Below are 16,083 nucleotides of genomic sequence, written 5' to 3'. Positions count from 1 at the left end.
TTTTGACAATATGCAAACAAAGAAACTCAGGCTCACAGAAAGGGCATTATTGCTCAAGGTTACACGAGCAGTGGGTATAGATTTAAATAAAGATCTGTTTTCCTTCAAGGTAAGACCTCTAACCCAAATGAATGCCCTCTAAAGCTTATAGGCAGGACCAGGGGATGAGGAGGACATTCTGCCCGAGGAACAAGGTCACCGAGGAGGCAGGGAGGACTCCGTGAATTGTTCCCAGGTGGTGGGGTGGACGCTGTTGCAAGAAAAAGAGAAGTAGTGATGGGGGCAGTGCTGGAAATGAACCCACACTCTGGGGACAGGAGAGGAGTCGTGTTTCCTGCCCTTATTTCCCGGTGCTTCTCCTCTGTGCTCATTGCCCCCTTGACCTCCACTGAGCTGTAGTTAGACGTTCGACGTGCGTCTCTGCTGATCTGAAGTCTGCAGACCAGCAGGAACCTGCATCTGCCCTGAAGATGTGAAGGTGAGCCGGGTCCATGGTGAGGACCCCGCAGGGCTGTGCTGATGGACGGCTGAGGACGATGCAGGCCCCACACGGAGGCTCTGAGAGGGAAGGGCATGGCCTGGGCACCCTCACCTGCAAGGGGCGCCTCAGGAAGACACCGGGTCTCTTTGCTGATCTGTCACGGAAACGAGAGCCAGGCTCTCAGGAAGGGGCAGTTCCCCTTCCCGTGGGGCTGCTGACGTGACAGCCCCGTGACGGGGAGGACCAGCCTCTGAGTGGACACACCCTGTAGGTCTGTGTGCTGAGGGCACTGTATCTCCTGCATCTGCACAGCCAGGACCACAGGGAGGAGGCGCCATGACCCCCACCCTCACGGCCCTGCTCTGTCTCGGTGAGATTGAGGAGGGGAGGGCGGTCCTGGTCTGGGAGCCAGGCCTGCTCTGTCAGGAGACCCCAGGGCTCAGGACGCTCAGGGGAGGGGAGGTTCTGCTCAGGGTTCAGGGCGACTCTCTCACAGGGACCTCTCTTCCAGGGCTGAGTGTGGGCGTGAGGACCCAGGTGCAGGCAGGTGAGTCTGTGCCCAGGTGTCCCCGCTCCCACCTCCTCATTGTGGGGACGGGGCAGCCCCTCCCCGGGCAATGGGGATGGGGAACAGCAGCTCTGGGCTGAAGGAAGGGGAGGCTGGGGGCTGTGGGGCTGAGAGCTGGGGGATGGGGGTGGGAATGTCTTGTGACCAGGCCTCTGATTTCCTTCCAGGGACCCTCCCCAAACCCACCATCTGGGCTGAGCCAGGCTCTGTGATCCCCTGGAATGTCCCTGTGACCATCTGGTGTCAGGGGACCCTGGGCGCCCAGGACTTCCGTCTGGATAAAGAGGGAAGCCAAAGCCCCTGGGACACACAGCCTCCACTGGAGTCCGGGGACAAGGCCACGTTCTCCATCTCATACATGACAGAGCACAACACAGGGAGATACCGCTGTTACTATCTCAGCCCCACTGGCTGGTCACAGCGCAGTGACCCCCTGGAGCTGGTGGTGGTAACAAGTGAGAAGACACTCAGGGGTCCCCGCCTTAGGCTCTGCCCTCAGGAAGGGGGGCTGCTCCCAGGGGCGTGTCCCTCTCACAGCCCAGCCCTGGGGGAGGTGAGGGAGCCGTGAGCCCCACTGAACAAGCGGCCCCCTCTCTCCTATAAGCCTACAGCAAACCCAGCCTCTCAGCCCTGCCGAGCCCTGTGGTGACCTCAGGAGGGAATGTGACCCTCCAGTGTGGCTCATGGAAGGAATATGACAGGTTCATCGTGACTAAGGAAGGAGAAGACAAGCCCTCCGGGGCCCTGGACGCACAGCCACAGCCCAGCGGGCAGACCCAGGCCCTATTCCCTGTGGGCCCCGTGCCCCCCAGCCCCAGGTGGACGTTCAGATGCTATGGCTGCTACAGGAGCAAACCCCAGGTGTGGTCGGCCCCCAGTGACCCCCTGGAGCTCCTGGTCTCAGGTGAGGAAGTCCCATCGTGGCCCCATATTCCTTTGGAGGCTCCAGACTGGTTATTGGGGTCCCTGCTCAGAGGAGAGACCATGTGAGAGGGTAGGGGGTGGGGGATGGGGGCTCCTGGACCAGAGACACAGAGTGTGAGAGACAGTGAGACCTGGGGGCTGGGATCGGAGGAGAGGGTTTATTGGAGGAACCCGCCCGTCAATCCAGGGCTGGTCTTTCCCCCAGGTGTGTCTGGGAAGCCCTCCCTCCTGACCCCGCAGGGCCCTGTTGTGGCCTTGGGACAGAACCTGACCCTCCAGTGTCGCTCTGATGTCGGCTACGAAAGATACGCTTTGTTCAAGGAGGGGGAACAAGACCTCCTCCAGCGCCCTGGCCGGCAGCCCCAGGCTGGGCTCTCTCAGGCCGACTTCCCCCGGGGCCTGGTGATTCGCTCTGATGGGGGCCGGTACAGATGCTACGGGGGACACAACCTCTCCTCTGAGTGGTCGGCCCCCAGTGACCCTCTGGACATCCTGGTGGCAGGTGAGGAGCCAGCGGGTCAGTCAGGGACCCAGACTCTGCACAGGCCCTGCTGGGGGAGCCACAGGGATGATGCTGGGTCAGGGGGAGGGGCCCCCGAGGAGGGACAGACAGGGAGAGACAGGGGGTGGGCAGGAGATGCGGGTCCTCAGAGAGGCCCTGCTGAGTCTCAGCTGAGAACCAGGTGGGACGGCAGCCCCTCACCCCTTCCTCTCTCTAGGATGGCTGCGTGACACCCCCTCCCTCTCGGTGCAGCCGGGCCCCACGGTGGCCTCAGGAGAGAATGTGACCCTGCTGTGTCAGTCGAGTACCTGGAGGCACACCTTCCTTCTGTCCAAGGAGGGGGCAGCCCATCCCCCGCTGCGTCTTAGATCAAAGTTCCAAGGTGGGCAGTACCGGGCCGAGTTCTCCCTGAGTCCTGTGACCGCAGCCCACGGGGGGACCTACAGGTGCTACAGCTCACTCAGCACCTCCCCCTACCTGCTGTCACAGCCCAGTGACCCCCTGGAGCTCCTGGTCTCAGGTGAGGGGCCCCAACCCTGTCCTGTATGAGTTCGGTCAGCTCAGGGCTCTGTCCCATGAGAGCTCCAGTCTGGGGTGGGAGTGAAGGGGCTCTGAGGGAGGGTCACCCAGAGGGGATCTGTCACTCAGATACCCTCCCACCACAGCCCACCCCCTCCCCTCACCTGGGGTCAGAAGGTGACAGGTGGCAGTGAGAAGGTCTTGTGGAGACTACAGGGCAGATGGAGGGGAAGGATTTAGTGAGGGGGGAGGCCGGCTCAGCCCTACCCCCCACCCTCTTCCTGTGCTCATTCTCAGGACCCTCTGGGGCCCCAGCCCCCCACCCAGGGGCTCCAATTCAACAACAGGGCATTCACAGGGCCTCTTTGCTCAGAGATGGCACAGGTCATCCCAGGGCAGTTTGAGAGTCTCTCAGAGGATCTAATGTCCCCTCAGATACTCAGGGACAGCCTTGTGTCCCAGGGGTCTGCGAGTCAGACAGAGATGCGGGGGACCACAGGGCTCCGGGGCTCTGAAGCCGGGTGGATGAAGGGTGGGGGTCACGGAGAGGGAGATGTTGGGTCCACCCTGGGGGAGGAACAGCAGGGCTGACGTGGGGAGGAGCACCCCCCTGCCCCTCACCCCTGTCTTGACCCCCAGGAGGCCCTGAGAACCAGCTCCTCCCTCCCGTGGAGTCAGGCCCGCAGACGGGTAAGTGAGGGTCTCTGTGGGATGTGGTGGTGGGTACTTGGGGGGCAGGGCTGAGTGATGCCCTCTGGAGACGCGGACTCGGAGACCCCCTTCCCCTGCCTGGGCCTCAGTTTCCCCAAGTGTCAAACGCGAGAACGGGCCCAGAGCTTAGATTTCCTTCAGTTCTCACTTCTGGCTGTGATCCCCCGGGAGAGGCGGCCTCACAGGGAGGCCCCAGGACGTGACCTGATCGGTCTGTCCCCTCTGCAGCAGTGACGCTGACACTGTACTGGGGGGAGGGGAGGGGCAGGACAGTGGTCTGGGGCGTCCAGTTCTTTCCCTTCAGCTCAGGGAGCTCAGCTCGAGGGGAAGGAGCACGGGCTGGAGTCAGACCCCGGGTCCAGTCCCAGCTCTGCCATGTCTGGACTGGATGACCTGGGTTCGTGACTTTACTCTCTGAGCCTTAGTTTCCTTGACTGTAAAATGGGTGGGGTGGGGGCAACAATCACTGTTACATGATTGTTCTGAGGGTTAGAGGAGATGAATGCATGGACGCCAGGACGCATCTGGCACATAGTAGGCGTTCAATTAAATGGCACCACTGGCTCATTCATGACGTCCCTGGTGCCCCAGGACTCAAATCGTACCTGAACATTCTGATCGGGGTCTCGGCGGCCTTCATCCTGCTGCTCCTCCTCCTCCTCTTCCTCCTCATCCGTTGCCGTCACAGCAGACGCAGGAAGTCGGGTGAGTAGGGAACGGGGGACCCAGGCCACAGGAGGAGGCGGGCTTAGGGCAGCAGCCAAAGCGGAACCAGAGGTGGGCGAGGGTAGCTTAGAAAAGAGTGTCCAGAATCTGAAATGTGAACACGTAAAATGAAAGCACCTAACGGCAGCTCACCTGCACAAAGTAAAGGTTTCCATCCTGTTCAATCCCATGAAACACTGAAACACACATGCAAGTGTGAGTTAAGGTTTCCTTCCTCCCTCCTGACCCCCACGCGGAGGGCGGGGACCATGGCATTCTCGGGGCTGAGACCGCCCCACCTGACCCAGCCCAGGCAGAGGCTGATTTCTAACTCCCTGCAGGGGCTCCAGACCCCGAGCCCAAGAACAGAGGCCTGCAGAGCAGGTAACTCCTGCCCCGACGACCCCCAGACTCCCGCCCCACCCGCAGCCCCCAGGGCCCCCTAACACTCCCGTCTCCTCCCCAGCTTCAGCCCAGCTGCCGACGCCCAGGACCAGAACCTCTGTGAGGAGAAGAGGAGGGTGGCCCTGGGGGGTGGGCACACAGATTTCTGTAGGCAATGGGGGAGGGCAGGTCGGGAAGGTTCAGGGATGGGGGGTGAGGACTGAAATCCCACATCACCTCAGCCCTGGGTCCCAGTGGCCCTTCTGGGGGCAGGGCGGGGGTCCAGCCCTCAGAGATCTCAGGGAATCCGGGCAAGCGTCACACCCCCTGTTCTGCCCCAGCAGATGCCGCCGAGAACAACACACAGCCTGCGGAGGGCGTGCAGCTGGACCATCAGGTGAGACCCCTGCTCCCGTCCAGGCCACCAGAGACCTTCTTGTTGCCAAACTTAGTCCCACGGACACTCCTCTGTCTTCACATCCCAGCTCCCAGCGGCTCCCACACTGACCTCTCCTGGGCTGCCTGGTCAAGTTCTGCTCTGACTCCACCCCTCCACTTTCCTCGTGACCTCATGGCCCCTCCTTCAGGGTCCCCTTTATTGGCTCCTCGTCCTCTGTCTGACCTTCTGCTGTTGGAGCGTAGCCCCAGGTCTCAAGAGGATGCATGAATAAGTGCACCTCCCCAGGTCCCCTAGGCTCCCCTTCATTCATTCACCCAGCAAAGGTGCACAGGGCGAGCAGCAGCCCCCCGGCTCCCTGGCGGTGCTGCAGGTGCAGCCGTGAGCACACTGTCCCCACACTCCTCGAGCTCACCTGGTGGGTGAGAGAGACTATATGCAAATAAGCAGGCAGTGTCCTAGAATGCAAGGTCCTGATAGGGAAAGTAAAGCAAGAGAAGGAGACAGAGAGCATGGGGGGGAGGGGCGAGGCAGCAAGTGCAAAGGTCCTGAGGCAGGGACATGCTTTTGCAGGAAGATGGGCTGTGTGGTTGGAGCCAAATGAGCAAGAGATAACATGTTAATACAGAAATCAGAACCGTAGAGAGCAGCCAGAGACACCAAGGTGTCAGGAAGCCCCTGGAGATTCCATCAGGAAAGTGACCTCATCTCATCTAAGGTTTTAAAGCATCACTCTGGCAACAGAGTGGAAAACTCACTGGAGGAGATCACAGTGGGTCCAGGAGGTGCTGCTCCTGTCTCACTGTCTCCATCCAGCAGAACAGGCTGGATGGAGGCACCCGGGGTTGGGACGTACCCTCAGGGAGGGACGTACGCCCAGGTGAACCACTCAAGATCAAGACCAAGGCAGGGCATGGCCACCTCTCCTTCTCCACTACTGGGGGGACTGCTGGACACAAAGGACAGACAAGCAGAAGAGGACACACAGAGGGACAGTCAAGCGGGTCCCATCCTCTCCAGCCCCCGGGCTTCCCCCAACCTCATGCTTCTGACCCCCCACCAACTACAGGCTGCTGCATCTGAAGCCCCCCAGGATGTGACCTACGCCCAACTGAACCACTCGACCCTCAGACGGGAGACGACTGCAGCCCCTCCCTCCCAGTCGGGGGAGCCCCCCGCAGAGCCCAGCGTGTACGCCACACTCGCCATCCACTAGCCCAGGGGACCCAGAGCCCGTGCTCTCGAAGGGAGACTGCTGGGACGCCAGAAGGCGCAGGAGCTGCCCGCGGTGGACACCACCTGATGACCACCAGCCGACCTGGACTCCCAACACAGACCACCAGGACCCCCTGGGGCCCTTTTGGAGTCACCTGATTTTTACCTTCAAAAATAACTAGCACTCATACATTTTGGAAATTAAGCAACAGGCTTCTCAATTATCAATTATTTAGAGAAAGACTAGTAAATTATTCCAAATGGAGGTAGAAGGGGAGAAATAATAATGACAAGAGTACCTACTGATGAGGACAAAACAAAAAGTAAGGAGACATTAACAAAGCCAAAAAAATTCATTCTTGAAAACACTGACCACACTTATAAATCCTAGGCACAATGACCAAGGCAGAAAGAGAGAAGGCACACTTCACCATAATCGGGACACTACGGCGGGCCCTAGAGACTTTAAGTAGATAAAGAACTTTAGGAGTACAATGGTGTACAATCTTACACCATTGTAGTAGAAAACGTCGATGAAATGGACTAACGTCCTCAAATATACAGTTTACCAAAATGATGGACATAAAGATAAATAGAAAATGAACTGTTGTACATATTAAATGTGTTGAATCTGTGATTGATCGTTTTCCCCGCAAAGTGAACACTGAATCTGGAAAGCTCCACTGGTCACTCTTCTGAACACGTATGTGCTTATGAAACACATACGCACACGGACATTCCACACACACAGCAAACTTATACACGCTTCTCCAGAGAACAGGGAAGGAAAGGACCACTCGCCCCCACACATTTCATCGGGCCAGAGAAAAACAGACGCCGAAACCTGGCAGGAAACACCAAGACAGGGAAAACCACAAGAAGCTGTTTGTCTGTTTCCTGTTTTCCTAAACAAGGTATTCGCAAACAAGCTTCATCGATATATAAAATGGATAATATATCACGACCATGCAGGTATTTTTTTTTCAGGAATGCATGGTTGGTTCCGTCCTCAAAAGGCAACGAACATAATTCCAATGTTAAAAGAAGAGTCTAGAAATAAATAATCATATCAAAAAATGGAAAGTTTTTGATTAAATACTTCACCAGTTTTTAATTAAAAAACTCAGAAATGAAACAGAATTTCCTATCATTTATGAAAGCATCTTTGTTTAAATTTTTTAATTTACCATGTATTAGTTTCTGGCGTACAGCACAGCGCTATATGTATATGTTCTTTTTCATATTCTTTGTCATTACAGGTTACTGCAAGCCACTGAATACAGTTCCTTCTGCTATAAGTAGGAACTCGTTGTTTATCTATTTTGTATATAGTAGTTTGTATCAGCCAATCCCAAATTCCCAGTCAAAGCATCTTTAGAGATCTACAACAGAGATCAATTTTAAAAGCGAAATGTGCACTCCTGCTGTCTGTGATTGAAACAGAAGAGGCTGTTCACCATTACTATTCCATTCAGCAGGGCCCTGGAAGAAACGAGCAACACCGAGGGATGTAAACCGTATTGCTCACAGATGACAAAAGTGTGTGCATGTAAAACAATGTAAGGATCTATTATTCTGATTAGAAGGTGATTTTATCTAATGTCACTGGGTACCTCATCAATATATAAAAATCAGTTGCATTTCAGACTTCCAGATTTAGACCAGGAGGAAACAGAAGTATGTATCCCTGACCCTCCACTGCACAGGAAGTCTCCTGGGTGGCACGTGCACAACAAACAAGAATGCAGGCAGATTATTTCCGGCCAAGATGGCGGAGTGGTAGGACCACGAGCTCGCCTCGCCTCATGACTACAATGAAACCACAGCTGAATGCTAAACAGCCTTCGAAAAAAGACTGCAACCTAGCAAAAAAGATCTTCTGCAACTGGAAACATAAAGAGGGAACCACAGCAAGACGGTAGGAGGGGCGTGCTCACGATATAATTGGTCACCCAGGTGGGTGACCCACAAGCTGAAGAACAGTTAAGTCGCAGAGGCCCCCCCACAGGAGTGGGAGCTCTGAGCCCCACATCAGGCTCCCCAGCCCAGGTCCCGGCACTGGGAGGAGGAGACCGCAGGACATCTGCTTTTGAAGGCTGGGGGGCTTGGCTCCGGGGGCCCCACAGGCCTAGGGGAAATGGAGACTCCATTAGCTTCAGAAGCTTACACGGAAACTCATGTGCACCAGGTCCAAGGGCAGAGGCAGTCATTTCACAGGAACCTGGGCCAGATCTGCCTGCTGGATTTGGAGGGTCTCCTGGGGACGTGGGGTACGGCTGCGGCTCACCCAGGGGACACAAAAGCTGGTGGCGGGCATTCTGGGAGTGTTCATCTACAGGAGCTTTCCTGGAGGCTGACATCTTGATTGGATCATTAGCACCAAGACCTAGCCCTAGGGAAGCCTCAGGTCAAATAACATACAGGGTGGGAACACAGCCCCACCCATCAGCAGGCTTCCTGAGCCACAAAGGCCTCTAGACACAGCCCTACACACCAGAGGTCCAGGACCGAGCTTCACCCAGAAGTGGGCAGGCACCAGCTCCTCCTGCCAGGAACCCTGCATGAGCCTCTAGTCAGGACTCATCCACCAGGGGCAGATTCCAGAAATAATAAAACAGCAATCCCAAAGCCTGTGGAAGGAATCCACACACGCATAGAAAGACAGACAATATGAGGAGGCAAAGGGATATCTCCCAGGCCAAGGCACAAGATAAAACCCAGAAGAGGTGAGGAGATAGGTAATTTTCCAAGAAAGAGTTTAAAGTAATGATGGCCAAGATGTTACAGAACTCAAGAGGAGTATAGATGCACAGAGTGAAGTCTTTAGCAGAGAGTTTGAAAAAATAAAGAATATGTAAACAGGGTTGAAGTATAAAATCACTGAAATGAGTAACACACCAGATGGAACCAAGAATGGAATAAATGAGGCAAGAGAACAGATCGGTGAGCTAGAAGACAGATTACTGGAAATCACTACTTCAGAACAGAAAAAAGGATAAAAAGGAATGAGGACGGTTTAAGAGCACTCTGGGACAACATGAAGCGCTCTAACATTCACATTATAGGGGTCCCAGAAAGAGAAGAGAGGGAGAAAGGACCTGAGAAATTTTTTGGAGAGATAATCACTGAAAAAGTCCCCAACTTGGGAAAGAGAACAGTCACCCAAGTCCAGGAAGCGCAGAGAGTTCCACACAGGATCCACCCAAAGAGGAGCACACCAAGGCACACAGGCATCAAATTGACAAAAATCTAGGAGAAGATATTAAAATTAGCAAGAGAAAAGCAACAAATAACATACAAGGAAACTCCCATAAGGTTACCAGCTGATTTTTGAGCAGAAACTCTACAGGCCAGGAGGGAGCGGCATGATATACTTAAAGTGATGCACGGGGGAACTTACAACCAAGAACACTCTGTCCAGCAAGGCTCTCGTTCAGACTTGATGGAGAAATCAAAAGCTTCACAGATAAACAAAAGCTAAAAGAACTCAGCACCACCAAACCAGCTTTACGGCAAATGTTAAAGGACCTCTAGTCATCAAACTGTAAGAAAAAGGAACAAAAAGAAGAAAGAGAAAAAAAAAAGAGACCTACAAAGGATTCCTCTGGCTGTTCAGGGTCTTTTGTGGTTCTTTATAAATTTTGGAATTGTTCTAGTTCTGTGAGGAATGTCGCGAGTATTTTGACGGGGTTTGCATTGGATCTGTGGATTGCTTTGGGAAGCGTGGCCATTTTGATAGTGTTGATTCCTCCAACAGCACATAAAATCTTTCCATTTCTTTGTGTTTTGTTGTTTTTGATGTAATGGAAATGTCTCTGCCAGTTATAAAATTCTGGTGTTTGAAGTGAAAAAAAAAAGTGAATGAAGGGCCGCAAATGGCAAAATAGCCTTCTTTCCTGTGGGTGAGTTGTGCTCCATTACATACACGTGTGCTGCATCCCCGTTATCTGTTCAACTGTTGGTGTGCCCTTAGGCTGCTTCCATATCTTGGCAGCTATAAATAACGTTGCCGCTAATAGCAGGGTGTTTGTATCTTTTTGAATTAATTCTTATTTTGTGGCTGGCTTTATTCCTTTGATAACTACGTAAGTTTAAAAAGCTAAAGCTCTAAACGTTCTTAAAAACAATGAACAGTACGTATATGTAAATTAAAAAATGTGTGTAGTAAAAAAAAAATGATCTATGAAACCATGAAAGACATGGAAGAAACTTAAAAGACACATTACTAAATGCAAGAAGCCAGTCTGAAAAGGCTACAAACTGTCCGATCCCAGCCAAATGACATTCCGGGAAAGGCACAGCTACAGGAACAATAAAAAGACCATGGTTTCCAGGGGTTTGGGGAGAGGCAGGGAGGGAGGAATGAATAGATGGAGCACAAGGGATTTTTAGGGCAATGAAATTATTCTGTACGACACTATAGTGGTGGCTACATGTCATTAAGCATTTGGCAAAACCCATAGAATGTACACCAAGAGTGAACCCTAAAGTAAACTGTGGACTTTGGTTGATAATAACGTACCCATGTTTGTACATCAATTGTACCAAATATGCCACGCTGATGAGGGGTGTTGAGGGGAGGGGAGTACATATGTGTGGGTGGGGAGGGCTATGTGGGAACTCTGTATTTTTCTGCTCAATTCTGCTGTGAACCTCAAATTGCTCTAAAACTTAAGTCTATTAAAAAAAAAAAAAGAAATTACTCAGTCTGAACCACAGGGAGCACATATTCTGGAAAAGAATATGAACGGAGACTCAAAGATCTCACATACCTGGGACCCGAGTCTTAGAAGCACAGGGGAAAGAGGACAAGACTGGGGAACTACTCAAGAAATAATGGCTGAAATTTCCCAAAACTTGGCAAAACTCATAAATCTATGCATTCTGTGCATCCATGAAACCCAGGGAAGCCCAACCAAACAGGATGAGCCCAATGAAATGCACACCAAGACTCATCACAGTCTAAGAAAAGAGGAAGAGGTTCCTTGAATGCAGCGAGACAGAAATGACACCTCGCTGTGGAGAGAACCCCCACTCCAGTGACAATGGACTCATCCGGAACCGGAACGTGGAGGCAGGAAGCAAGCTTTCAAGCGCTGAGAGAGGTGCAGTCGTCCCCGGTTCTACAGGTGGTGAGAGCGTCCCTCAGGAACGAAGGGGAAGTAGACCCGCTCTCGGGGGAAGGAAAACTGAGAGGACTGACCTCAAGCAGACCTCCCCCAGATGAACGGCCAGAGAGGAAATGATGAAGGGACGGCTCTTGCAACATCAGGAAGCAAGAAAGGAGAACGGGAAAACCAAAGTGGGACCCGAGGACAGCGCAGAGGACAGAACGTCCACACGGCCCACTTATGTTTCCTCCAGGAGCACTTGCCTCACAACCACTTTCAAATGTTGAGGCAACCAAAACCAACTCAGCCGCGTTGTCACCCAGTGATGTTTGCATCTTTTGTTAACTTACTAACATTTTAAGAAACAGGGATAAATCAAAGTTTTGCTTTAACTCCCGGAGCTGCCTTGCTCAGTGATGGGAGATGTTCGAATTCCATGCATTATAAAGAAGCTGTGGGACTCTCGGGGCAGTCGAGACACACCCGGGAGAGCCACGCCTTTGTAGTAAGGCCAGACTAACTCCAGAATGTGCCCAAACACGGATTTTTTTTTTTTTTAAGACTTGAAAAGATATGCTGAACCATAAAGTCACATAGTCAACTTCCAAAACATAGTCACATGGTCTTTAAAGAAAGGAAGCAGAATCTGTAAACTCAACAGTACAACTTTCACACGGCCTGCACAGGAAATCAGAAACAACTCTGCATTCGGGGGCAAGAGCAGAGCTGGCTGTACCCGCCTAACACAGCAACCTGGCTCCGGCCACAACCGAAGGCATCGGGGGTGGCTGACGGATGGCTGCCATGGCTTCACCAAGTGCCAGCCCTGTCATGGCTGCTGCGCTGCGTGGGCAGTTCTGCTGGAACAGAATCACGCAGCTTCTGATCATTCTTACATGGCCGTGGATCTGGTGACTGAGAAGCAGTTTTTCTTCACCTGGGACGGACTGTGAGACCTGTTCACCCTCCGCCCAGAGACAAGTTAACTCTCCCTCCTTCACAGCATCGGCCAAATGCGACCCTCCGCATCTTGGCCACGGGAAGGACACCACGTTCGTCCACAACACTGATGGCATCTCATTCACTGGACCTGAGGAGTGGAGGGTGCCCAGCGCTCTGTTGCTCTGGTGTATAGTCCATAAGGTGAGATTTTAAAAAATTGTTTGTTGTCGATGGTGGTGGTGTTTTGTGTGTGTGTGTGTTTTGGGGGTGGTAATTAAGTTTATTTATTTATTATTTATTTATCTGTTTATTAAATGGCGGTTGTGGGGATTGAACCCAGGACCTTGTGCATGCTAAGCACACACTCTACCACTGAGCTATGCCCTCCCCTCCAGACTTTTTTTTTTTTAAAGAAAAGAGAAATTCAGAGATGTAGAGCCTGCCAGAACAGTGAACTTTACAGAGGTCCTGTTCCCTGAGGCCCGCCCAGGCGCACCCTGTGTAGTAAGGCAGCTGCCACCACCCCTGCAACACCCACCACGAAGAAAGAGGCCCACGTCCAGGTACGCATCCTTGGGTCATGGAAGTGGCACGTACCCTACCCGAGAAGGCGAGTGGCCGCTCCGGGGACCGAGAAGCTTGCGGGTCTGAGGGCAGCCCGCGGGAGGACGGGGCTCTGCAGCGGCTTGGGGCTGCAGCCCGAGGACCCCGTGGCCCCAGTGGCGCAATCCACCAGATCCCGTGGTGCCACGAGTGTCTGTGTGTGCCTGGAGGCTGTGCCAATCCTCTGCCGAGCCCCAGGGGCAGAGCCTGTGGGTTCATGTCCTCACACCCACCACCTGCAACAGAGAGCTGGACGCCACTTAAAAACTGCTCCTGACAGGCCCCTGGTCCCCAACAAGACACTGAATGACTCACAGAGACATCATGTCTGAGCAACTGGAACTTTCTGGGATGAGCTAGCTGGGTGTTGTCATTCTCACTGCTGGATGAGTGTGGCAAGCCGGGGGCCAGGGACAGGTGCAGAGGACAAGGTGAGTCGCACAAAGATGGCCCCTCCGGACCTGGCCCTGTCACAGCGACACCTCTCCCTCTACAGCTTGGTGGCCTGGATCGTGCCTGGGCAGTGCCAGGTCTGGGAACAGTGCTGCTCCACAGCCCTACTCGGGGGCCTCTGAAGGATACTGACGAGAGAAAACACGTTCGAGGGGCAGACGTCTGGGTGATGACAAGCTAATGCTGTTTTGGGTGTGGAAAGAAAACAGGTTAGATGTGAGGATGTACACGGCCCCGGGGATGGCGCAGATGCCCTGCCGAGATGGTCAGGGGACTAGAAGGAGCAGAACTGACTGGGAGGAGACAGGCCATCGGGGAGGAGAAGTGTGTATGACTGGGGGCAATGCACCTGGGTCTGTGAATGAGACGGTAACGTCCCCCGCAGAGCCCCACTGTGGACAAGGTCCTCAATAACCAAGGGGACAGGACGGCTCGTCCAGCGCACGTCAGCCAGCCTCTGCCCTCCGTGTTCACATGGGCCTCTGAAGGATGGCCATGGTGGCCGAGACGCAGGCCGGTCACGAGCCTGGAATCACGGCCTGACTGCCTTTCACTAAGTGACCCCACCAGACTCCACAGGAGGTCCACCGTGTCAGCCGTGGAAACGCACACTGAGTCCTTAATGTTGTGTCATTCCTCCTGGAAGCAGATCAGACATGTGGTTGTGGGTGGATTTCCTCCCTGGTGGGTGCCGCGGGCACTGATTGGGCCTGACCAGCACGTGCCTGTGTGCATACCGAGGCACAGGAGGCACCCCCGTTAAGTGTGCAGTTTGATCAGCGTTGGCCAGTGTAGAGATGCGTGTAGCAACTGTCACACAGTCAGCATGTAAAAAACTGCCGTCACTCCTGAAGCTCCATGGTGACCTTGTAGTCAGCCTCTCATGTGCTTACTGCTCATTTATGTATCTCCTCTTGATAAATGTCTGTTCAAATTGTTTTGTTCGTGTGGGAAGGTTTTATTATTATTTATTTGTAGGAGCCCTTACTTATTCCACACACAAACCCTTTATCCCGCACACATACCGTATGCGTACAAAACCCGTCTTTCCTCTTGGTCGAGGCTGGTTTCTTCCATTACGTGACGCTGCCTTTTGAAGTGCAAGTGTTTAATTTTGGAAATCCAACGGATCTTTTTTGGTTATTGTTTGGCCTTTTTGTAACTTTCTTGAGAAACGTGTGTCTAATGCAAGGTTTGAAGATTTTCTTTCATGTTTTCTTTGAGGTGCTTCATGATTTTGACTTCTGCGGTCAGATCTATGATCCGTTTCACGTGACTCACTCTGTGTGGTGTGAGGTAGTGAAGGCGAATTTTTTTCCAAACACATATCCAGTTCTTCCAGAAACACTTGTTGAGAAGATTATCTTTTTCTCAAGGAAGTACTATCCCTTTGTTACAAGTCGGTTGATCACATATGTGTGTGTTTACCTCTGAGATCCCTATTATTTATTTTCTGCCTACTTATCCTTATGCAAATGTCACAGCGTCCATTACTTTTGTTCCTTCCATAGAAAAGTGTGGAGTAAGACGTCCAAGTTTAGTCCTCCTCTAAATTGTTGCGCTATTTTTGCTCTTTTGTATTTCCATATACATTTTAGCATCAGCTTGTCAATTGCTACAAAAGCTAGTTCAGATTTTGATTGGAGTTTCCTTGAATAGGGGTCGATTTAGAGAGAGCTGATAACAATATTGAGTCTTTCAATCAATGAATGTGGTGTATCTCTTTTGTTTTGTTCTTTAATTTCTCTTAGCTAAGTATTACAGTTTTCAGCCTTCAGATCTTACACGTACATACTTACATTTATCCCTACATGTTTATGGGTTTCGGTACTATCGTAAATAGTATTGTTTTAATTTTTAATTTCCAGTTGTTCCTTGTTAATTTGTAGAATCAAATCAATTGGTTTTTGAATACTGATCTTTTATCTTGAGACCCTGCTCCTTCACCTACCGGTTGTAGAAGCTCCTTTGTAGATTTCCTCCACACAGGAGCACGTGGACTGGGAATACAGACAGCTCCTCTCCTTCCATTTCAGTCTGTGTGCCTCGGCTTCCTTCCACTCGTCTCACCACGGTGGCCACTTCTGAACAGAAGTTGCGAGAGCACCACTGTCTTGTTCCCAGTCACAGAGGGAAAGTGTTCAGTATGACGCTAGTGAAACGCAGACCCTAGGGGCTCTCTAATTAAGGACGCTCCTTTCTGCTCCGACACAGCTGGGCATTTTATCTCATCAGATCTTTGTGTCCATATACTTACAGAATGATGTGGGTTTTCTTTGTTAAGTCTGTTAAGATGGTGGATTAATCTTACTGGTTTTCGCATGTTGAGCCAGGCTGGCATCCGAGGATAAACCGTACTTGCTTGTGCCGTGTTATCCTCTTCAGATATGGTTGGCTTTGTTGACCAATATCGTGGTGAGGATTTTTGCATCTATGTTCCTGAGGGATATTGGTCCGTAGCCCTGTTACCTTGTACTGCCTTCGTCTGATTTGAGTTTGGAGTAATACTCACCTCATACAACTGCTGCAAATTGTTTCCTCCTCTTCTATTTTCTGGGAGCAATTGTG

General features: G+C 52.3%; 2 protein-coding genes across 6 annotated transcripts in view; one reads left to right on the top strand and one right to left on the bottom strand.

Moving 5' to 3' along the window:
* Nucleotides 1–4,442, bottom strand: part of CDC42EP5 (CDC42 effector protein 5) — a 92,996-nt gene extending 88,554 nt beyond the window's left edge. Inside the window, exon 1 of the mRNA XM_064489869.1 lies at nucleotides 4,311–4,442. The gene's annotated coding sequence lies outside the window, so the exon portion shown is untranslated. The remainder of the gene's footprint in view (nucleotides 1–4,310) is intronic.
* On the top strand, nucleotides 722–10,184 carry LOC135322118 (leukocyte immunoglobulin-like receptor subfamily A member 6). 5 transcript variants are annotated; one of them, XM_064489771.1, is made up of 12 exons: nucleotides 754–851; nucleotides 993–1,028; nucleotides 1,217–1,504; nucleotides 1,654–1,953; nucleotides 2,179–2,475; nucleotides 2,693–2,995; nucleotides 3,634–3,684; nucleotides 4,297–4,410; nucleotides 4,752–4,794; nucleotides 4,877–4,914; nucleotides 5,139–5,191; nucleotides 6,261–10,184. In XM_064489771.1, exons 1-12 carry the CDS (start codon nucleotides 818–820, stop codon nucleotides 6,405–6,407), a joined length of 1,704 nt encoding a protein of 567 aa, XP_064345841.1. In that variant the 5' UTR covers nucleotides 754–817; the 3' UTR covers nucleotides 6,408–10,184. The 5 variants fall into 5 exon arrangements, with proteins under 5 accessions (XP_064345844.1, XP_064345841.1, XP_064345840.1 ...); XM_064489770.1 differs by having other exon boundaries at nucleotides 5,136–5,191; XM_064489773.1 differs by lacking the exon at nucleotides 4,877–4,914 and having other exon boundaries at nucleotides 6,261–6,411.
* Nucleotides 10,185–16,083: the final 5,899 nt, after the last annotated feature.

The sequence above is a fragment of the Camelus dromedarius genome, chromosome 9 (assembly GCF_036321535.1).
Source record: "Camelus dromedarius isolate mCamDro1 chromosome 9, mCamDro1.pat, whole genome shotgun sequence".
Taxonomy (NCBI): Eukaryota; Metazoa; Chordata; class Mammalia; order Artiodactyla; family Camelidae; genus Camelus; species Camelus dromedarius.
Note: the sequence above shows the minus strand (reverse complement) of the source record. Positions and strands in the feature narration are given on the sequence as shown.

Coding starts and splice junctions, on each gene's coding strand:
- LOC135322118 (XM_064489770.1), top strand. CDS start 818: ATGACCCCCACCCTCACGGCCCTGCTCTGTCTCG. Junction 852..992: donor CACGGCCCTGCTCTGTCTCG/GTGAGATTGAGG, acceptor CCTCTCTTCCAG/GGCTGAGTGTGGGCGTGAGG. Junction 4,915..5,135: donor CGCCCAGGACCAGAACCTCT/GTGAGGAGAAGA, acceptor GTTCTGCCCCAG/CAGATGCCGCCGAGAACAAC.